The sequence below is a fragment of the Merops nubicus genome, unplaced genomic scaffold, assembly GCF_000691845.1.
Source record: "Merops nubicus isolate BGI_N331 unplaced genomic scaffold, ASM69184v1 scaffold16564, whole genome shotgun sequence".
Taxonomy (NCBI): Eukaryota; Metazoa; Chordata; class Aves; order Coraciiformes; family Meropidae; genus Merops; species Merops nubicus.
Window position 1 is genome coordinate 38,274 of NW_008605058.1, and position 23,812 is coordinate 62,085.

Consider the following 23,812-nt stretch of genomic DNA (forward strand, 5'->3'; position numbering starts at 1 on the left):
ATACTACAAGTATTGATTAAGATGCAAGAATCCCATTACCCCTCCAAAACTGTAGCATCTATGAGAACAAACAAAACCAAATTCTGGAGAATCTTGCTATGCCTCAGACAGTGTCAGAAGGGTGCAAATATAATGAACTGAAGCCTGAAGGTAATTCTAGTCAATGTCAGACTTAAAATGTAACACTGACCATGACTTCAGACCAGATGTGCTTTTGGAGATACCAGACATACTGGTTTTTAGAACAGGAGCAGCATTTCAGCAGCTCCTCCAAATACATGCACCATGCCATTAAAAATATTTACTTAAATGTGTGCATCTCCAAGAAACACTGCTCTTTCTATAGCACAGACCCTCTGTAGTCTTAAATTGAAAGACAATCTTAAAAATTTATTGGAAACTTCTAAACAAAACAAACCATAAATACAAAAATAAAATCTGGAAGAAACAGATAAAATAAGCTGCTCATATTAATAAGGCCCAAGGCAGATTCATATTAAAATGTTTTCTTTGAACATAAGTATGTTTCCATCATTTAAAGCAGTGTTGGCACACATCACCTTTCCACACAACCATTCTGGATCTTTATTGTAAAATGAAGTCACCATAGAAAGAGGGTGGAAAAAGGAGAGGAGTAGCTCTACTAATTGTGCACTCATCTTTAAATTCTTGCTCAATGAGAATGTTAAATGTCATAAAAGGAAGAGAAAAGGGAGAGTGGAAACCAAGGTTTTTCCTTCATGTCATCTAATTTTTCTAACAGTTATAGAAAATACATGCTCAAAGTTCATTTTTAGAAAAGACACATTTAAGTCTTGAAAAAGTATTGTACTCATGATTAAATCTAGACTATAACTTAACATATTTACCTCATATCAGAAAGATTGCCTCAGTATCAAGAATTGCTTGCTCTTGACTGATGCAGTATTTCATTATTGTACGGAAACAACTCATCAAAACATCAAAAATAGATTTGGGGAATGGGTGGGAGTTCAGTTGCAAAGAACTGATCACCTTAATGATGGGTTTCCAGTTCAAGAATTGTCCATTCCCCTTGAGGGGACGAACAGTCTTCAGATGAAAAGCTTGCCACTGTAATGCTTGCTGAAGAATCATCAAGTGGAGACATTAGTTCAGTCCACCTACTGAATGTGTCAACTTGTGATGTACCCTGAGGATTTGAACCATCTCGTGCCAGAAACAGTGTCTGATTGATAAGACATTGTGCTAAGTTAAGGTCTTCAGGAACAGAGTTTTTGAAACCTATATTTGAGTCCTGCTCAGATAACAATTGCCTCAGAAGAGTCCAGTCCTGTTCTGCAAACTGCTGATCTTCAAAATCCACATCTAGAACTGCTGTTTCTGAATCCATCCTCTGCTCAATGGCTTCTCCAACATCCATCTCATATATTGGAGAAAGGGTTTTTGGAGGCCGATGCTCATACATGCAGGTTTGTGCCATTGTGTCATAATCATCTATGTCTCCTGAAATAATTCACAATACTGTACAATGTAAAAATTGCAGATGATCCTCCCCTCAGGGCTGTGTAGAGCAAAATTTAACACATTCAGGAAGGACAATCCAACCAGGTTAAAAAAATGGGAATGGAGGGTTATACAAAATTGACAAAATTTGAGGCATTTATTTCCTATGTAAAAAACAAAGTATGATTTATAAATTAAGTTAAAGCAGCAATCACCACTGGTAATTAACAATAACCTCCATAATTAAGTTTCTGATACAGAAAATGACAATGTAAATATACACTTAATGCACATGAAGTTTCTCATTTACTACATAAATTAAATTTAGACCAGGAGGTGCATGGAGGGAATTAATAGAGAATGATTACTGGATGGTGACTTAAGCCATGTCAGCTTAGAAGAGTATTAAAACCAAAATTGTTTATCCACAGGCTTATTTCTACACTGCACATGCAAGGGCAGCTGCAGGCAAGGGCAAGCAAACTTAAAAAAGTACAACTTTTAAAGTCTTCTTGTTCTGTGGTCTGGCAGATTATCATCATCATTTCATGATTCTTGAATACACAATAGTTGTAATCAACACTATTGTATATTTTTGATGGGATAAACAGTTTGAATTATTGGCATAAAGAAGACAAAACACAAAACTAGACAAGTATTCATCCAGCTACATGAAACAAGTTAGAACGTTTCTGTATATAAGCATTAGTTCTAAGTATAATATCTCTATTTTAGGAAATAAGCTTTTTCTGGTAAAATTTAGAATTTTAGACATCTCGTAAGTTCTACATCAGAGTTCAAACCTGCTCCCACTGATGCATATGGCAAATACTCGGGTTATAGTCAGTGGGAGAAGGACCCAAATTTGTGTATAATATATAAATAAATTACAACAATAATGCATATACCTGTTCAGATAAACAGTTCAGTGCATTTTAGTTAAGGTTATTACTATAGTTATTGCACATCCCATTCAGACATACTATATGTTGTCAAGCAGACAAAACAAATACTAAGATTCCATCAAAAGCTGATGCTGTCAGTGTCAGATTGGATCAAAAATAACTGAAGTACAGACAACTGCATCCAATCTTTCTTTTAGCATTACATAAAAACTCTTTTCTTGTAGCCAAGTTTCTCATTGGACAGCAGGTACTGACGGATATTTCAAACACACAAGCATCCTCTACCCAAATGAAATACTTAAAAACACTTGAATTTAATACTGGTTCAGCCAAAATTACTTCAGTTCAGGATTCAATCCCAGACAAATTGCCACAGCTTTCCCTATTAATTTTTTTCTGAATGACTGAATGTTTCTATTTCTGTACATTACCTGGTAGTAAATCAGTATTAGCGCATTCAGTAGTTGCTGGCTGACTGTCTCTCACTTGACCTTCCTGAGTCAGTGTCTGACTCTTACTGGCTTCTACAGGTTTTGCAGAGCTGCTCTTCTGCACATCAGAATTAGCTTCTTTCTGATGAAGATCCAAACGACATGGTCTTTCTTGAGATTTTGCATCATTATCTAAGTATTTATTGCACTGGTGAAACTCACTAGCCACCTCGCTCTTCATATTTACTTTTTGTTTTTCTCTTGGACACAGACTAGCTGCTGCAGGTATTTTCTCTGGGCAGTTTTGTTCAGTCATTGATGGGCCTTGATTCTCCTTCTCTGGGATTTCAGTGCCATGAAGATGTAGGAGAGAACTTTCCCTTTTATCTGATTTATTGTCTTTATCCTTATACTGTTTGCAATCCAGGAATCCGTCTTCAATTTCCAGTGAGTATCCTGAATAAAAAGTTTTTCCATGATGCTCTTGAGAAACACTATCAAATACTTCTGAAGGAGTAAGAGTATCTATGGAATGCTGACGTGAAGTATGAGTTTCCACTCTATCATCAGATCCCAATTCTTCACATTCATCTACTGAAAGTAAAACAGTTCGCTTGAAATTTTTAGTTTTAGAAAACTCTTGACTTGCAGTATCATTTTCTGCTGCATCTTCAAAGGCTAAATTATCAATTCCTTGGAACTGTTGCATAGGAACATTTGATGGAGGAAAGGTTTCTGCAACATTCTCTGCTTCAGATCTGTCATCTTCTGTTTCATCAGCAGAAGAAGAAACTTGATCTGCTTCCTGAGTAAACTGTGCACTACTAAATGCAGAGCTTTTGCTTTCTCTAGTATTAGTCCTTGCACTTTCCTGATGGGACCAAATTTCAGGTCTTTTTCTTGGTATTTCATCATCACTCGTTGAATTAACACGGAAAAGATCAGAACCCTCTTTTTTCATTTTCACTTCTATTCTTAGGCTGCTGTCATAAATTTTTAATTCCTCAGGTGTACTTGTGTCACTGCTGCTTCTTCCAAGAAAATCGTGGCATAACATAGTGCTGCATTTAGAAATCCCTCTTTCATTGGATCCTTCATCATCCTGAGAGCCTCCAGCATCATAATCTTCTGATCTTGGTTTTATATCATCAGAGGATGTAGTTGCACTGCCAGTATCTGATTCAGGACTCTCTTTTGGATCTAGTGCACCAGTACTCCAGTGGTCCACAAAGGGCATTTCTGCATTTTCATGGTTTTCTGGCATTTCTGTGGCATCTATAGGCTCTGTATAGCTAAGTGAACATTTTTCTGTAATTTGTTCTGTGGAACATTCTGAAACATCATCTAAATCTGCTGTAATTGATTTGTATTCATTCAAGGGTGATGTATCACACAGCTCATCAGCTGTAAGAGACCCCTCCATATGAATCTGAGGAGATGAAGTCTCATCCTCTTTATTAGTTATTGTACTGGAAAAAATTGGCAAAGCATTTTCACCGTAGTTAAGACCTGTTTCAGAGTTTAATTCATCACTTTGTTCATTACAGACTTCTGCTGCTTTTGAATGTTTCAACAGTTCTCCTGAAGCCTTTTGATTGGCTTCCTCGGAAAAGTTTGAGTATCTCTCACTGGAAGACTGTGCTTCACAGGGAAATTCAGCTGTGTTGTCATCTTTCTCTCTATCTTCCATCAGCTTAATTCCAGCCTGATCTCCACAGATTAGCCTTGCTTCTGTTTCATTTTGCAGTGAAGCATGCAGTTTAGAAATAGTTTCTTCTGTAATTAGAGGAGAAGAAGATTCAGATTGTATTTTGTATTCCACATTTTCAGAAGGATCTGACAATTTCTGTTTATTGGGTTGACAGGATGCTTTATCTTCACTGCTGCTTTCCACTACTGATTTTAAAGATTCACTTTGCTTTGCAGAATAGCATTCACTATTGTCATGAAGCTGACTTGCCACAGCATCAGCTGTGGCTTTTTCAAGTTTCTGTCCTGAACTTCTATGCTCAGATGTGTGTACATTCTTCTGGACAACAGGAGATTCACTCCTTGAATGTTTTTGGGCAGAGCACTGAGATTTTAAAACAGACTGCCCAGCTGGTTTTGGTTTTGGGTCTTTATTATTCATAATCTCAGCATGCTTTGATGGAGCCGTAGATTTAGGTGTTATTTTTGCAGTGGTTTTTGCTACAGGTGTTGGTGACTGCTTAAGACTCCTCTTCTTGGCTGAAGGATGTTTTTCTGGGAGTGCTGCCTGAACCAGATGTTGTAACCCATTTTTTTCTTCGTTATGTTTTGGAGACATTTTCAGTGAATTTAGCGATTCCCCCTGAGGTCCTAACAAATAGTGGAAAAAAAAAAAAAAAAAAAAGTCTGTAAAGTTTGTGTATGACAGTCAAAGTATATTCACCATTTTATGAGAAAAAAATCACCAAATTTATTTTAGTGTTTCTGTTGAGAATCAAGCTGCTCAATTTTTTATGTAACTAAGGGATTTAAGGCTTGTTAAAGAATTAAGAACTTAAATCTTAAACAAATAGGAGACAAAAATACCATCTTGCATTTATATGCCATCACATCACAGACTATACATAAAGGAATTAGTTAACCATAATTGAAGTAGTCATCACTGAAGTGGAAAGCAGCAGCTATCTAACAGTGCACAGAAACACTGCACAGCAGCTTAGCACAGGAAGTGATGAGTACTGTATTCAATTTATATTGTAGAGGAAATGAAAGTAGGCAGAAATAATTACATTAGTTGTAACATGATTAGAATACCAGAATTAATGTCCCTGCTCTGTTAGAAAATACTGCAAGATCTAATGACCACAAATTGTCAGGACCTGTGTTTTCCACATCATAATGCATTTAAGATAATACAACTTACATATTCCTTCTGCCCCCTTCCATTCCTCCCCATAAGTGCCATGTACAAAAGGGATTAAAAAGAGCTCCATCATTAACACTGTATCTTTATAAAGAAGATTGTCCTCTCTGTCGTCTACAGAACTTCTGTTGAACTCAGCCGTAGTTCCAAGTACAGAAGTGTAGAGGATCAGGAAATAAAAGACTCTGCAAATCTGATTAAACAAGCAGAAGAAAACAGCAACTGGCAATGAAGACCATCTTATAAATATTTTGAAGTTGACACATATTCATTTGCATTTTACAGTTTAGGATCGTCACCAAAAGTGAAACATGGAAAATAAACAGAATTGTTCAGAAGATTTTGCCAAATGCTTGTGCTAAAAAACCCCCGAGCTTTGCATAATAATGGCACAATGTTTCATTGATTTATGAAACCTTACCTTGGCTCTTGGGAGAATTGGTAGGTGTGCTTTGAGCCTTTTGCTGTGCTGCAGAATTGCTACTCACATTCCCTTTTTTCTTTAAAACAGCTTGTACATTTTGTTCCTTACACCCTTTTCCAGTTGATTTTTTTGTCAGACTGCAAATAAATTATGATATCCGTTATTTCCAAGCTTAAGGTTTAGCAATGTTTAATTTTATTTAAGCAAGCAATGTGCTTTCTAATATGCACACATATATAAACATTGAACATGTAATCTAAAAGATATATTTTTTTGAAAATAAAACCTCTATATGTGTAAAACCTATGTATTTATATATACACACATACAAAAATGACTGTTTCACAGTGCTTCAACTGTCTTCCTGTCCAGTTATCCCAGAAATTTTAAGTTTACCACACCTTGTATAGTCATTAACTGTTCCAGTATTCAAAATTCTGAATGACCTACAACAGTTTAAAAATTATTAGCCTGAAACAATCCAACACAAAATCCAAACCAACCTTTACAGCAATGTTTCCAATAGCTAACTCAAACTGCTTTCCTAGTAACATGCAAAGGACAACCATTCTCAGATTAGAAGGAACATGCTGACTTAAGAGGAACTTTAATACTTCACCCGAAACTTTTTTCACAAACATCTAAACACAGGCACACATATATATAGGTGTGTAAAGCAGCATATTTTTTTTAACATACCTGCTTGTTGTGACATTACCCTCAAGCTCAGTCTTTTTTTTTTTGTTGGTGATTCCATTTGATGTCTTCACAGATGACTTCGTTTTCACTATTGTAAAGAAAACCCAAAGTTAATTATAGGGGAAAATACATTGCGTATGAGTACTGAAAAAAATCTAATATATGAAGATCAGCTATTAAAAACAGCATAGATGCTAAACTTCTGAAACTTCTACCATTTCATACAGATATCAGTTGATCATAAACCAAAGTCAATTAATAGAGGATAAATTAAATATTCTAATTTCATGTTAATATTCATTTACAGGGGAAGAAGGTGACTTATCATCCCATAACAGATTTTTTTTTAAAGCTTCCCAGGCTGATTTTCAGTGTATGACCAACCTGGGACAAAGTGGAAGCAGACAAAAAAAAAAAAAAAAAATTACCTGTCTGTTTTTTCGCTTCCTCTACCAGTCTCTCCTCTTTAGGTTCCTCTGTCTGTTCACTGGCAGTCTGGATATCTATGCTCGAGTTTGCTGACTTGCTGGAAGTTCCTGCCACAGTCACTGAGGATGGAGATTCTTTCCCTGTGTTTTTTTTCAGTGGTTTTGTTTTGATCTGCACACTTGAGGTTACTGCCAGCACTTTAGGTCTAGCACCTGCAACTTTTCCTTCATGGTTCTTTAGTCCTTTGCCACTTCCTGAATTTCTTTGTCCACCTGCAGATGATGTCTTTTCAATATCTTGCTTGGTAAGCACGCTTTCAGCCTTCACACTTCCATTATTTTCTATTTTTGTCTTTATAACAGCTCTAGCCTTTGGTGAAGCAGCTTTTTCTCCAGGTTTTGAATCCTTAGTAATCTTGGAAACCATTTTTTTGCCATCTTTCCCCTTTACATCCTCATGCTTTGAAGCCTTATTAACAGTGTTTCTATTAGTGCTGGATGTATGTCCAGATGCTCCTAATCCATCAGATTTCATTTTATCTTGATTAGTTGAGGAATCTCCCCAGCAATCTTTCTTGCCGTGTTCTGTCCAGGAAGTGCTCTTTATACCAACAGATTCAGTAATAGATTTGTTTAGCTAAAAGCATCATGAAAACAAAAAAAAACAACAGAAGACACTTATAACACCAAACCATCCAGAATGTTTCACTTCTGAAACACTTCTGAACAAACTTCTACTAAGTAGAACATGAACCTAAAGCAACAACATTCAGATTAGAAATAATTAAAACCAAATTATATTTTAGATCAGACTGATGGCTTTCAAAGATATAAAAGCACCAGAAATAACTAGAGTGCCTAGTAAATCTCATGTGAAACACTGCGCCACATAGAACATTCAGAAATATTTAAGCAGAGTTTCACTTCTACTTTGGACAAATTACTCTGTAATATTTGTTTATATTATTAGTGTCTACTTAAGAAAGAAAACTTGTTTTGACTTATATGTGCATATTTTCCAAATAGGAATAAAGACCAGGAATTATCATAAATATAAAACAAACAAACAATTTATAATACATGGGATGTTTTTAACCATTACCAACAGTGTGTCCACCAGATAACCAACAATATCCATCTCAGGTAAAGATATTTACTGAAACGTGGAGAATTAAGTGCACAAAATGGAATCTTTGTGATAGCAGTGTCATTGCAATGTATCCAAGACTGTCAAGTCATGTGACACTCATACTGTTTTTCTACCAAACAGTAACATAGTTTTGAGTGTGCCTCAATAGAAGAGTTGAGGAGGGCACTAAAAAGTATTTTTTCAGGGCAGGGAATGTAACAGACAGAGTGCTGTGGTGACTTGCGATAATTGCAGAGATTCATTAGCTCAGTAGCAAACCATTTGCTCTGGGAAACAGATCAGTTTCATTACATAGCAACAGGGGAATGTGAGATTGTGAACACAAATTCCTGCCTTTTATTTGAGCTTATCTGTTTGAAAATGTAGCAGAGGACAGGCTGTGCCCTAAGATATGTCCAGTAATGGACATTACTGAGTCTGCAGAAATAACAGTTGACAAAAGAAAAAAAAAAAAAAAAAGCAAGTTACATAAATAATATGACAAATTAATACTTAATTTAAAACATATGATGAAAACAGTTTTGTTTGCAAGCTTCTGAGTACTTTTAATGTTTCAAGATTTTGTTCACCTGAGAACTAGTGAATACAGGTTTTTTGCCAAGTCTTCGGTCATCACCCTTGTCAAATGCAGCTGCAAGAGGAACAAAGTTTCTTTACCATTTAGCAAGAAAGAAAGGAGACAGAAAACAATCCAGCTCACTCAATTAACATAATCTGAAATCAGAAAGCAGTTCTTTAGGCCCTGTAATTATTCTAGGATGACAAATTTTGATGACATGGCAAATGTGAAGTTGAAATACATGTTTTTACATTCAGACCAAAAAAAGTACTATCTGTAATGAGGTCACATGGCCATAAGCAACTTTTTAAACTCTTCTGTCTCCCCATTGTAATAGTAGAAAACGCTTTTGTTTATTCAAGTTTAGTTCACTTAAAGCTTGCAGTGCACTGAGACCTTTAAAAGTGTACACAATTTACAAGAAAAGAGACCTTCAAATTTAGAGTTCTAATGATTTTTAAGTGGTGCCATATCTTCTAGAAGATTTATTTAAAAAATTTAAAGAAGAGATTAATTACACTAAAGTAAATTATATTAGCTTTCAAAAGTAGTAAAGCCAAAATGTCTACTGTACACAGTAAGATCATAGTGCCTCTTTAGATAGCATGCAGTATAATGTCATGAGAGTTATCCCTGTGATTGTCATGTGGAATTTTCAGGCAGTGAATGTCTTTTTTTGTGACTGGTCTACTCTGGGAGAGAAGCATTTTTCACTAAAGCCTTTAAATCAGTTGTGCTTGTCGAATACAAAAAGGACAGACACTGTGCAGACCTAGAATTGATAAGCTTTCATTTCTATTTGTATTAATATTGCAGCTGAAAAAAGGTTTTACAAAAAAGGTATTAAATTAAAGCATTCAGCGCCTCATGTGCTGGCACACTATTTAGACATGGATATGTTTTTTGTATGTTGGAACACACACAAAAAAATTCTGCTGAATTGAAGACACTACAATAGTTTGTAAATAGATCAGTAAAAATCACACAAAAGGTATGCTGAAAATGGCACCCCAGGGATCTAATCCTTCTTCTGGCAATGACACTGCACATTAATACATACCAATATATTAAGACAAAATCCATATAAACTTGTGCCTAAGAAAACATAAGACACATGAATGAAAAAAATCACAATATCATCTGTCTTCTCTGGCATTTTTCCTCATTACAGCCTTCTACTCCTATATAGGTTAAATCTCTAGAACATAAACCACCACCAGAAATCATTAAAATGAAAGTTGATTTAAGTTACCCTAGACATATTTCACCTAAGATTAAAATTTGTCTTAGGAGTATTGTGTGATCGCTTTGCCTGTAATTAAAAACAGATAAATTAATGCAGACATTTCAGCCTGTGTTTTTATATGTAAAATGTATGCTAGCTCTGAATTATAATTTAATCTAAAAGAGAGCAAAACAATTTCTTCCAAGATGGAGTTTGCACAACTAAGGCACACCTTGGTCTTAAATATTTTTTTGCATTGAAAACACTAATGCAAAGCAGTTCAAACATTATTTAGAATAAGGACACTCTCATCCTAAACCACCCCAAACAAAAAAAAATAAAATCACCCCACCCTTTTTCCTAAAGCCAGCTCATCAGCTTCTGAAGGATTTTATAATCCAGGAAGAAATCATTAAACAGTTTTATACAGCAGCAGTGAGCTGTTATTTGACTACATCCCTAAATCATGATTAGAGAGACTGTCCATGCATGTTCCTCTCAGCATGTAATTGTAGGATAAAATTGTCATCTACCTATAAGCATAAACATATTTATATCTGTCATAACCTAGCTAATACCTTTAGCAAAAAGGACACTGAAATGTTTATTTCTCCTTCGAATCAAAAGTGATTTGATTTTAGAGAAATCTTCAACACATTTTCTTTTCTAACGCTGTACTGTCAAGGGTAACGTTCCACCGTAACCCAAACTCCACCATCAGTTCTGCATCCCCACAATACTTGTGTACTTCCAAACAAAGAAATGTTCAGAACAAAAACTCCTTTTTGTTGGAAGTGCTGCCTGTGAAAATTTTGAGAGAACACTACGAAGCCCCTTCGGGGCTCTCTGCAGTAGCATACACAGTATCACAATACCATCAACTGTGAAGTCAAGCTATCTGCATTTACTCACAGTGCACGAGATAAGCATTATGCAAGAGACAAGCAATATTTATACATTATGGAGAAAATGATAAAGGATAGAAACTGAATTCACAGAATGGATTATCTGCTTTGTGCAAATTTAATTCATCCACAGTGCTTATCTCCTTAAAAATGAGACAGATAATGTTTTTAATCCTACTGCAGTTATTTTCAGTAATTTAGAGTAGCTGTACAAAAGAATAGAATCAATCTACATGTTTTTAGTTCCTATTATATATACTTCTAAATAGAAAAGCAGGGGAGATTTTTCACAGAAAATGACTTACTGATTTCCATGTCTGAAACTAGCTAAGCATGCTATCATGCTTCTATTCTAAAACAACACTTCAGAATCCTAAAGCATCACAACTATTGCTTTCATTTGTATCTGGCTCTACCACAGCACCTACATTTTATCTACTACACGGATTGCTAAAGAATCCTAACGCCATTTGATGGCAGACATACCTGCTTGTATTTTATGTTGATGGTCTGGTTTCATCAGCTTCCAGCTTTCTGTGTGACGAACAGCATAAAAAGACTGAACCAGGAAGACCCAGAGCTTATCACGCAGAGCCTGGATCTTGCACGTAAAACCCTGTGTTCAAGTAACAAATCAGCAGCTGGCGAGGGGCATATTGTCATAGCAACCAGTCATTATTCCTTTCAGAATCTACTTACTCCCTAAGCTAGATCAATGATGTCATCACTTATATTTTATAATGGTCTGGTAGACGGAGATGCTGTTTTTGAAGGATTATTGCCCACCACAGTAATTTGTACAATAATTTTAAACCAAGCCATACTACAGCACCAGAAAACACCACATTGCTCTTTTTTCTTTCTTTTTCTTCCCTATTTTTTTTTTTTTAATGAACCCTATAATAGCTCTTTACTGTCAGCTGTGTCACAACAAGGTCAAATACTCTGGGGAAAAATAATGTATCTGTTTAAATTTTCATTGCTTTTACCAAGAAGATCTACAATAGCACCAGACTGCAGTAATTCATTTTGCATTTATTTTTCTTTCTTTGCTTGTAGCATCTGGATTTTAATCAGTATGTCATCCTGATCCTGAATTATCCTCAGCATTACAGTCAACCACAGGTTAAACATCATTATTTAGATTGTGTGGGTAATAAACAAGGTATGTTACACACAGGGAGACTGACAGCTCCTCCCCCCCCCGCAAACCAAAGCACACACACAGAATTAAGAGGCAGTCCTCACTTCAGAGGATGGTCTTAAACAAAAGCAATTGTAGCTGTGACTTGTACAAAAAGGGCAGCCAAAGATACACAGAGAAAGAGAATAAGCTCTTTTCCCCTGTAAGGTACCGCAACATTTTGATAAGTTTTTTTTTTCATCACAAATTTAAAGTGATGGTGAAGATCAATAGAACAGAGATGCTCACAGGACTTTTATTCTCAGTAACACAAAGTAACTTTTTATTGCCATAGAGTTTCTCTTCACAGGAAAAAAGTGTTCATAGCCAGTAAACAAATCCCAACATTTTCTGCATCTCCCACAGGACCTTGGATTTATGCAGATGCTTTTTATGCAACCCCAGTTGCAGGACTGAGCCACCTGAGCTCAAACCACACCACCCGATTTGAACCATTACGTGAAACAATACCAGAAAAGTTTTTCCTACAAACACTGCCCATTGAAAAACCTACCATCTCCTTCACATTTGTGGAGTCCAACAGCGTGTCCACAGCTACAAGAAGAAAGCAGCTATTTTCATTATTAATACTTTTTTCAGTAGCATTAAAAATTAGTTCTAGAAGGTCAGGTTTGCTGCTCATTGCCTGTGCCTGAGGAAACAACAAAAGGCAGCCGTTTAAAACAAAAGAGTGCACTTCATATGCAAAAGCACTGCTGAGCAGAGAGGATCTGCTTATCACCCTATGCAGGAGGCATGCCAAAGCTAAGCGTCTTCCTTTGCATCCATCCCATGAATCCACCCTTCCCCAGGTCTCTAGCAAATCATCCTGGGGCTTCTTGCTAACCCAAATTTTAGGAGCAAGCACACTATGATCAATTTACAGCACATGCAACTCTAGATTCAAAGACAAAATTTTTTAACATCTCCATATTTATTTTTTTAATCCTCTGTACATATTAAACCCCCCATCTTTTCATGGGAGAAATGAATCAGCTAGATGACTAGACCTGTTCTCATCAGGACCTGCAGTATTGCCACATTCTTGCAACTTGCAAGAAAAATCAGAAGTTTTGAGTATACTGCTAATACTCATAATCATTCTTGTAAGTACATGCTGTTCTTCGAGGAGTCCAAAAGTTTTTTTGAAGCTTATGGATGAACTTACCTCTTTCCAACACAGAAACTGTCCCATTAAATTAATTGGAACTTTTGCTTAACTGAGGCACATAACCTGTACACGGTATTAACCCTGCATATTTACGTATTAATGTGCTTTAAAACAATACTGTAAAAAAACAAACCCACCAGTGAAAAACCCTTAGCACTGGTCGTACTAAGAATTATTACTAATAGCATTGTACTTCAAAGCAAAAGTTGAGACTATTTTGTTTAGCAGCCTGAACTATTCAAAGTGTGATATAATTCAATTTATTTGGAAGCATACAATAACTTGAAGGCATTTTTACCTGCAACAAAGTAGAGAAGCCTTCACTTTGTATTACGTGTAGGAAGTTGGCCACAATAAATGTTATGCATTCTTCTCGTAGCCTAGATGCCAAGGCCATAGCTGCCTCTGTCCATTTCACTTGGGGAAGACTATTAACCAGCCGGTCACTCTCCATCAAAAGGAAAGCAGCGTTCTTGTCGTTCTTAAAATAAAACCAGAAATTAGCCTGTTGCCAAGTAATCACCTGAAGAATTGCTGCTTGTAAAATAGCTTCTGTTCACTTACTGAACACTGACAGAAGGATCCAATCATGTATTAATTTCCCTTCTTTAAATAAATTTGGATTTTGATAATTCTGAACATTATACCTACCTTAGAAACTAAAGCAGAGAAGGAAAATTCCTACTGCTTCTCTTTTGCCTCCTGAAGTTAAGCAGAAAAGTTTTCAGTAGCTTTTACTGTATTTTTTTCAACTATGTATCATTACATACTGCAGTCCTGAACAAAGTAAGGCAAATGTTAACTGGAGAAACTGAAGAGAGGAAAACATTGCAGGTCACTGAAAGATGTAGAAAATTCTTGAATAAATGGGTAAGTGGAAGTTTTAGGAGAGTGGGGACAGCCTACCATTATGGATACAAAAATGCCTTAATATGAAGCCTTTTACTTTATTTCAAGGAGCCAGACATCAAATATTTGTCTTCCCATATGAGTTTTAACTGAACTTATCCTCTGTCGTCTAAGGTTTCTCTAAGAAACATAACTTATGTCTATAGTTACATTTAAAACAAGCAAACAGACTTGCTAATGTTTATGCCCCTGGTCTGTGCCTTTGGTTCATTCATGTGCTGCATCAGAGTGGTACCCGAGGGCAACTTCTACTGGCTAACGCATCACTTGAAATGAACTTGCAATGTATTGCTATCCACATTACAATGGATTGAAAGCTCTACTCAATGTGACATAGCAGGTCACTGATAAATTATGCAATAAGATCAGTAACACTGGAGAAAGCAGACAAATATTTGACACAAAAACACCTACTGTAAATTCAGATTATAGTAATGTTTGTCCCATGTAAAGTAGAAAGCAGGGAGAATTTTCTTCATGCACATTATAGCTAAAACATAAAATCTGGCCAGCCATTGTTCAACTATATTTTTGTATTATTTTACTAGTCTGTGGGCAAAGCCAGTTTGCTTCAATGCATATAAGGTAAATTAAGCATTAAGTATATGCTTATGGTTTGATCTTGCTTTAACTGGACTCAATTACAAGCTTTTTGAATCGTCCAGAATTCATCCCCTGCTCACAAGGCAACAAGCATTTACTGCCATGAGAAACTTCCAATGAAATATAAAAGGCCTTCATTGACTTCTAATTAATTCAGCACTTTGTAGGAGTGGCTTTAATTGAATTTTACTTCTTGATATATTTTTTTCCTAATAATTCTAAAAGGGAGTCCACTTATGTGAAAAAAATCCAGTAATTTTCTTTCTTTAGTTGAGACATCAGGTATAAGTACCTGATCTCTGTTTCAAACAGCACTCCCATTTTCATCTTTCTGTATTCATCATGGTGGCTTCCCACAGATTTTCCAATCAGCTATATCCTGTTCCTTGCACCTTTTCTTCCTCTAAAGGACTGACCCACACGAACCAGGTTTTACATTTCAAGGACTGGTAAATGAAAGGTCTGGTAGAGTCATACTGTTTAACTGGGCATAGCTGTTAAAGTTTTACAGCAGAGAACTGCAGCAGCAAAGAGGATTGTAAAACATACAGCAGCCCTTGCCAAGTTAGTCAGACCTTTTCTTGTTTCATCCTCAAGCAGCCTTAACCATTTTTGCAGACTGTGAAAAACTCTACAAGTTTTTGGACTGGGTGGCTTCAGACCTGATTGCTCGCCAGAACTGTTCTGTAGGCAGAAGAGGCTTATGCTTTCTTTCTTAATTTTGCAAATATAAAAGCTTTCTACTCGTCAGTCCATAAAATACCACTGAATCTTGTGAAGACTCACCAACATAAATTTTAAATCAGTAAAATGGGAACCAAAACACAATTTAGTCCAGACTGCAAAAATCTTCCAGAGGAGTTGGGTGCACTGTTGGAGAATTACCAACTATCACAGTGCCACAACATTTCTACAAATCCTGGTAGCTTAAAGACAGCTCATGTATTTCAACAAACCGTAACCACAGCATCCTGATACAAGGCACAGGAGGGAGGAAGGTGTGCAGGGGCTTTGGTTCACCTTTAAGCTGCCCTTACAAAGTTGCACAAAGGTGCCTGGAGAGGGGCCTAGAACTGTGTTTAAGTATATTCTTGGCTATGGTACACACCTGAGCTAGTTTGGAGATGGGCAGTAGTGTAACTATGAACACCTGTAGATCAGAATGAACTGATCTATAATCCTGAAAACATTACTTAAAACTTCTCAAATATTTATAAAACAGATGACACACAAAGCAATGCATATATTCGAGGAACAACAGTACAATGATCTAATATAATGGCAGAATACCTAATATCTTAAGACCTACAGCTACTATTTTTATTCTGTACTGCATAATTTTGCATTCTGGTAGAAGGACTGTTTGAGTTTTATAGAATCATAGAATGTTTTAGGCTGGAAGGGCCCTCTAGAGGTCACCTGGTTCAACCTCCCTGCACAAGCAGGGACATCTCTACCTAGGTCAGGTCACCCAGGGCCCTTTCAAACCTGACTCTGAATGACTCCAGGATTGGGTACTCCACTACCTGTCTGGGCAGCCCATTTCAATGATCTATCACTTTTAAAAGATTTTTTTTCTAATATTGAGTCTAAATCTATCCTTTCCCAGTTTAAAACCATTACTCCTCATCCTATCATTACAAACCCTTTTGAACAGACCTTCCCCCACCTTCATGTAGGCCCCTTCAGGTAGTAGAAGGTCACTATAAGGTCCCCCTGGAGCCTCCTCTTCTACAGGCTGAACAACCCTAACTCTCTCAGCCTATCTTCATATGAGAGATGCTCCAGTCCCTTGATCATTTTGGTGGCCCTCCTCTGGACTTGCTGCAATATGTCTACATCCTGCTGTGGATACTCTCAAACTTCTCTTGGTACAGCCACATAGTTCTGACAATCTCTTTGTTTTTCAGGCTTTCACCTGAATATGCAGTAGCAGCCACCACTCACAGCTGACCTGCTGGCCTCAGCACTTGATGGGGTAAGTACCCTGTCAAACAGGTTTTGAGTAAAGAAACAGTCCCATGAAGCCTTCATAGCCCTTTCAGAAAGGGGCAGTTCTTGGCCAGATCCATTTGAAGTGCATCTCTGGAACTAGAGGTATGTTTGGCAGTGCGGTAGCCATACCTGAGCTATTTATCTTGGGTAACAACAGTAACAGAGACACGGGAATGAGGACTTCGGCGTGAGATACATCAGATATCACATACTGAGCTGTCTTGTGTGTTTTAGAACCAAAGTCATCCCATGAACATGATCTGAGTTGGATAGATTAAGCTTTGTTTGTGCAAGTCCACATTACAGCCACATACATATGCAGTCATGCTTGGCAGCAGCTGTACAGGTTTACCTTGAGCTCCACACACTCTTCATATCTGTTATAATTCAGTGCATTTATAGGCTAATTACTGGACCACATCAATTCAGTTACTTTAAGTCAGCTCTGAGTGTAGTTTTATATAAAAAAGAAAATTAGGAAGTACTTAAGTTTAGGCAGATCTAAATCGGAACAAAATTAAATATGTGCCACAAAAAAATCAATGCTGAGCTTTGAAGGAACCAATTAAGTTCTGTTATCTGATAATTACAACATATGTGTAGTATACTTTATTTTTGAAAGGTCAGCTTGCCTGTAAATAAATGGATTGTGATCACTGATAGCCAGTGATCACTTGAAGTCTGAAGGAAAAAAAACTACCAAATCAGAATATATGCAAAGAGGAAAAGGCAGTCACAATGTATGCTGCCACCTAACATAGAAATTGATGGAGAAATGGGTTGTTCCTCCTTATCCAAATACATAACGCAGTGCTACGATGTCACAACTGTGTTTCATAAACTTGTTTTGTATTACGCTGGACTTGGGTGTGATTATCACCAGACTGTGTGCCACGAAGCACAACATCTGCACACCAATACCTGGTTTTAAATTGTTATTTTAATGGGAACTTTTACATAGTAAGTGTACTGCAGATTTAAAATACCATATTTATTATCTCTTAAATTACATTGTACAGCTAAACAAGGAAAAAAGTTACATTGCTCTACTTTTATATAAAGCACACTGTATACTACTTACCAGAGAGTTAATCAATGTAACAAGACAGTTGTTCTGAAGTTCAGTAGGTAAACTGGCAAAGCTTCTCTCTGAGAAACATTTTGCAAAATGTTTCCCTACCCATCTGTTGAAAGAAAGCCTTTCTTAGGTAAGGAAGATGAAAAATGTTCTATCCTCACTTGTTAACATAATTGATAGCTCAACAGTATTGTGAAGGAAAAAAGTGTTTAAAATGTGAACATTTTATAGGCCAAAATAAACCTCATCTTCCAAAATAATTTCAACAGGAAGCAGAGAAACTAAAAACATACACCAGAATTTATTTTACTTACTTCATGCAAGCAGCATATAGGTTTTCCTCTCTCAAAGAATGTGCAATAGCCATGCATTCCAGTACAGGTTGCTGTTTCCCAGGAACAGGCTAGAGTTGTTAGCAAATCACCACAATTATTGTACATTCTGACTTACAGAAATTGTACAGAAGTACAAAGTCTTCAGTTCAAACAGAAGTACCATCAGCTACCAAGGTATTTGTTTGCCTTTATGCAGAATAGGGAAGTCATGCTTCCACACATCAGTAAAGTAGTATTCAGCCTAGTGAGCCTAATGCATGAAAATGCTCAACTCTAAGCGGTGGTCTGTCTTTAAACTACTTTTACTTGAACAGAAATACATAACAAATGCATGCCTGTGAAATCTGATATGCATATCGATAGTATTTCCATATTCTATTCAGAACAATTACATATACAATATAATGCATTACATTATATTCCACATAATTTAATGTACTGAATTAATCGTGTGGAATACTGCTTTTCATCAGTTCTGCTTTACAATGTTGTCCAGGTAGGCCTTACTTCCATCATCAATCCCAGTGAATTTAGCAGATTTACATATAAGAATAGGGTCTGTTGACTTAAGCTAATACCTTGACCGTGCAGTTTTTAATTATCTCAGCACTCTGACATGTAAGTAATATAATCAAAATTCTTCTTAGGCTTTATGGCTCAAAGTGGCATGAGAATTGACATACCTTTTGGAAAAAACTGCAGTAATCTCTTTTCAAAATGTAGATAGCTACTTCCTTCAGCCCATCTAGCCCATACATATCTGCAATGCCCAACATGCGACTGAAGAGAAAGCAGTAGCAACAGGAATCAAAAATCATTTTGAAATATGCATTTTGCTTACAAGACAATTTACATGCTAATTTCACTTCTTTCTTAAGTCAGAATTTACTGCAGAAACAGACTGATAACCAATTGCAAAACTTGCCAAGGAATAATCTTTGAACAGAAACGTGTATTGACTAGTAATAATCTCCTACTCACCAAGTTCAGTCTGTGCAAAAGTAAGCCTCTGCCACTGGCTGAGAAACTGTTTAGAAGACTCTCAGTTTCTCTATTTTAAGGGTAGCTGAGTGAAAAAAGATGTTTGTGCCAGCAGTGTTTTGGAATGTTGTAGATTTTTTCCAAGGATTATATAAAATGTTATTGCCAATATTGTATTTGAGAATTACGTCCCTTCCAAATACTAAAAAGTACAGTGAGCAAACTTTTAATTATTTTATACAATAATCAATAGCATAGTTTGATTCTCTATATAAATTGATTACTTAAGCATTGACATTGGGACATACTATAAACAATTCCATATTTTTGGTTATATAGATATGCTCTGAACAACAATTTTTTAGAAACTGGCTTTTTAATGTTTATTGGCAGAGTTCAAGATCTACTGTATAAATGCTTTCTGGGAATAATACACACATTTCAGAACTTCACTAATACAGGACTATGTATAAAACTGTGATTGAAAACTATCCTGGAAGAAAATGCCAACATTTACACTGGTTACTATATATCACCTTTTATAGATCTAAGACTAACTACTTAGACTTTGCAGCTACTCAAATGATTTAAAAATAAATTCCAAATATTAACTGTTATAAATTATCACACTAAAAAGAAGGTACAGACAAACTGGGAATTCTTCTGGTATAAAACACTCTCCTGTTTTTTCACTCTCCTCATACGACCTTCAGAAAACAGCTGGCACACCTTTTCCAGCAGCTGTCAAATAAAGATGATTTCTTCAATAGCTTTATTTCTGGAATGTCCTCAAATATGTTTAGGTGTAATGATCATTATATTTGACATCGTTGTCTTATTTATACTACATAATGGATTTTCATCTTGACTTTTAACTGAGAAAATACAGAACAAGCAGAAACTACAATTAAAAAAAAAAAATTGATATATACCCAACATCAACTTTGTCTGGGAAGTCCAGAACACCTCCATATATAAAATGTAGGATGACACTCATTTCTATATGGCTTATGCTGCAAAAAAAGACAGAAAGAAAAAAACAACAACAAATAAAGACAGCACCAGAATAAAACACACATTTCTTAGCCGAAGGATGTTGGTCAAAAGGCTGATACAACATCCAGAATTTCTGTGAATGGAAGAGAAATGATACAAGAAAATTAAAGCCAGTTTCAAGAATGCTGCCATGTAAAAGTGTCTAAAAAGACTGTATTTTGGGTGAATTTGCTACTCAGCAGCCTTGCTGAAACTTGTAAATACTTTAAATCTTTTAAAATAAGTAATAAGTGGACTAATACTAGTATCTAGATTATTTACACTGATAATATGCAGAAAGGTTTTTATTTCATCACCTCCAAGCTCTTTATTAGTTATAAGTCAATTAAGCAACTGTATTTAAAAATTGCTTTATAATAATTGTTTTCAATTCTTGATTTTATGATCTACTTAAGATTTTCCCAGAGTAAACCCATATTCAATACTTTTATGATAATGCTAAGTAGGAATGTTGCATCTGAAAAGTCTTTATGCCTAGATTCAGATTAAGAAATACAGAATTGCTACACAGAGTAATGTTTGCATCCTTGCATTGTCCCAGCACCATAATGCAGGATGTCCACTTTAAATGCTGGACATATCTCCTGAACAATACAACATTGTATTTATCTATATACATCTTGGTGCATGATGTTCAGAACCTGCTAGTACTGTGTACACTAGTGTAAATGGAATATAGTCATGCACACTGAGCTAAGACCCCTTAAAACACCACACATGCTTAAGCAACAGACATCGATGACTAAAAACAAAAGGAAAAACCCAAGCACTGCAGCATGCTGAGAAGCAAAATCAGCACAGTTGTCTCTCTGCATGTTAGTACCCATGATAGCCGTAAAATCGGCAAGAAGGAGTTTCCCCACACCCTGGACAGCTGCTATCTTATGCAGCAGTCTCATGATTTCCTTATTTTAGATTACGCCATAAGTGTTTAAAAAGACAGCATGGAAATCTGCACCAAGCAGAGAACTTGAAAGAACTACAAATGGTAAAATGATGGCTATGATTCTTAATAACAGAAGTTACGAGACACTGGCAGGAGAATATACTCGTATAAAGATTAAGTAAGTAACTCTCAGGAGAAAGCCTCTACTGAAAAATAAGGATGAAAATTTCTTAGCCACGTAGAAATCAATTACAGAGAAAGAAGTTGTAAACACCAGAGTAAATGTTGATGATCAGCCAACATAAAAGCTAAGAATCAATGAAATTTAAAATGCATTGGTTTATAAATATTAGGAAGTTACAACCAAACCAACAGATAACCTTCCTGATTTGACAGCAATATTATTACCCTGACAGTGAACTAAAATTAGCACCCCGCAGCTGATGAAAAAGACTTCTTTCCTGAGCCACCTGACAATACTAACAAATATACTACACAGGCTGTTTCATACTGGAGTCAAAACAGTAATCAGGAAATATATCAGGTTGAAGAAAAGTGTCAAGGCAGATTAATCTTCAGCTCTCTATACCCAGCACAGTTGTTAGATATTTGCAGTGATTTTAAATTGCCTACCTTTGCTCCCACAAGAATTGAATAGACAACACTTACCCTTGAAGAGTGATGTGCTCTTGGGAGCTTTCAGCCCAACTTCCACTCAGCATAGCAGCAAAGTAACTAGATCTGGCACACAAAATGGCCCTGAGAGACAAAAAGTAAACATTATGCCACTAGGTACAAATATTTATTATGAGACTCTTTGATAACATTGACTTAAATCCTAGCCCTTTATGCACTAAGGTGTCATCTGTATACCACACGTCTTTTCTTCCAGTATGTTTGGAATTTCAAATATGCTCACAAAAAAAAACCCCAGACTTCTAAATTTCTCAGATGAAACTTGTTTCTAGTATGACTTTGACATTCAAACAGGGGAAATCTATTATCACATGCATTTCTTTACAGCCCTATTTTAGCTAAATAATTATATCCTGAAGCTCTTGAATTACTACAAAATGTGTATTTATTAAAATGAAAAGAGAAGTGTAAAACTTCCTTTATTCAAAACTGGCTGACCACCTACCAGCACATCCTAAAACTCAAAAACAATTGATATAACGATACAATGTATGCTTCCAGCACTGTTTAAGAAGAGCTCTCAATGACTTCTGTTTAGAGCTGTTAGGTTGTATATTTAAAAGGCATAACTGGCCATAAAGGGGCTAATTTGATTTAAAACTACTACCATCAAAGACAATAAAGAAACCCCAGACCAGCAGCCTGTGTAGCTCAGTATCTCCAACAGTATCACAGTCTTCAAAAAAGATGAGACATCTTCACAACAAGAGTTTAATGTGGAAGAGCAGAAAGGAAGAGAAGATAGTGGATGAAAACTGCTTTATGATTTCAGTCTTTCAGATAGACACCAGGTATAGTATTAGCCTTTATGTACCCCATCTGGGCTATTGCAGCCATAGATAATATGGATTTAATATGGATAATATGTCAGGATTTTTCTCCTGACACTCACTAAATTTCCTATTATTTATAAAATTACTTTGTCATGTATTTCCTGTGGTAGAAAAAATAAAGTGCTCTATTAGACATGAGAATCCTTTAATTTACAAGTATTTGTTGGCTCTTAAAATGTTTCAGAGCACTCTCGTTTTGCGTAGGAAGAAATAAGAAGAATGCTATTTATAGCCTCCTCTCTAGTCATTATGTATTCTGGAATCTCTCATCTCTTTTCCCTCTTCCTGCTTCAGAAGTCTCAATACTTTAAATTAGGAACTTCCTGCACATTCCTCCTCCGATTCATCCAGCAATAATAATAATAATGAAGTTTTTACAGAACATTTCCCAACTCAGTGAAAAATGTTCACTTGTAAATGGGTCTTACATCACAACTTTGGTTATGTGAAATTCTGAATACACACACGATCTTGCTTTTTATTTAAAAAAATTACATAAGGTCATGGAGATAGGAAATACACTGTCTCAAATTTTGTCATCCTCTCTTCCAAATAAGTTTTTATAATGAACAGGGTTACACTAACTTCAATGACATAGCTGAAGTCGGCATTTCAAAGACTCATTTTAAATAAGACTCAGTAGAATATGGACACACATGTATTACCTAAATATGCACTGCTAAAATTTTAACTTAAAAAATACATGGAGGTACAAAATGAATGTACAGTAAATTTATCTGTGCTTTCCTACTGTCATGGTTTGTGCCACAATTTGATTACTGAACAAATCTGACTTGCTCCACTGAGACCTATTTAAGAATACAAAACAGCACTAGGAAGAAGTAACTTCCTAGTTGGAAATAGGACATAGACATAGCTAGAAATTTGCTCTCAGAGAACTGTTGCTCACACTATAAAGTCTATTGGAAATTCATAGGACTTCATGAGAAAGCAAGGAATACTGAGATAAGTGGGTGGGAAA

The 23,812-nt window shown here is 36.0% G+C and overlaps 1 protein-coding gene across 1 annotated transcript in view; it reads right to left on the reverse strand.

Annotated features, from left to right (window-relative positions):
* Positions 1 to 1,015: 1,015 nt before the first annotated feature.
* Positions 1,016 to 23,812, reverse strand: part of KIAA1107 (KIAA1107 ortholog) — a 25,354-nt gene continuing 2,557 nt past the window's right edge. Inside the window, exons 3-16 of the mRNA XM_008939225.1 lie at positions 21,971 to 22,060; positions 20,292 to 20,372; positions 19,062 to 19,158; positions 18,358 to 18,446; positions 18,047 to 18,149; positions 13,757 to 13,939; positions 12,802 to 12,939; positions 11,591 to 11,720; positions 8,985 to 9,046; positions 7,266 to 7,902; positions 6,838 to 6,925; positions 6,136 to 6,275; positions 2,822 to 5,161; positions 1,016 to 1,485 (exon numbers count right to left, since the gene is read on the reverse strand). Of these exons, the coding sequence (XP_008937473.1) occupies positions 1,016 to 1,485; positions 2,822 to 5,161; positions 6,136 to 6,275; positions 6,838 to 6,925; positions 7,266 to 7,902; positions 8,985 to 9,046; positions 11,591 to 11,720; positions 12,802 to 12,939; positions 13,757 to 13,939; positions 18,047 to 18,149; positions 18,358 to 18,446; positions 19,062 to 19,158; positions 20,292 to 20,372; positions 21,971 to 22,060 (4,648 nt within the window). The remainder of the gene's footprint in view (positions 1,486 to 2,821; positions 5,162 to 6,135; positions 6,276 to 6,837; positions 6,926 to 7,265; positions 7,903 to 8,984; positions 9,047 to 11,590; positions 11,721 to 12,801; positions 12,940 to 13,756; positions 13,940 to 18,046; positions 18,150 to 18,357; positions 18,447 to 19,061; positions 19,159 to 20,291; positions 20,373 to 21,970; positions 22,061 to 23,812) is intronic.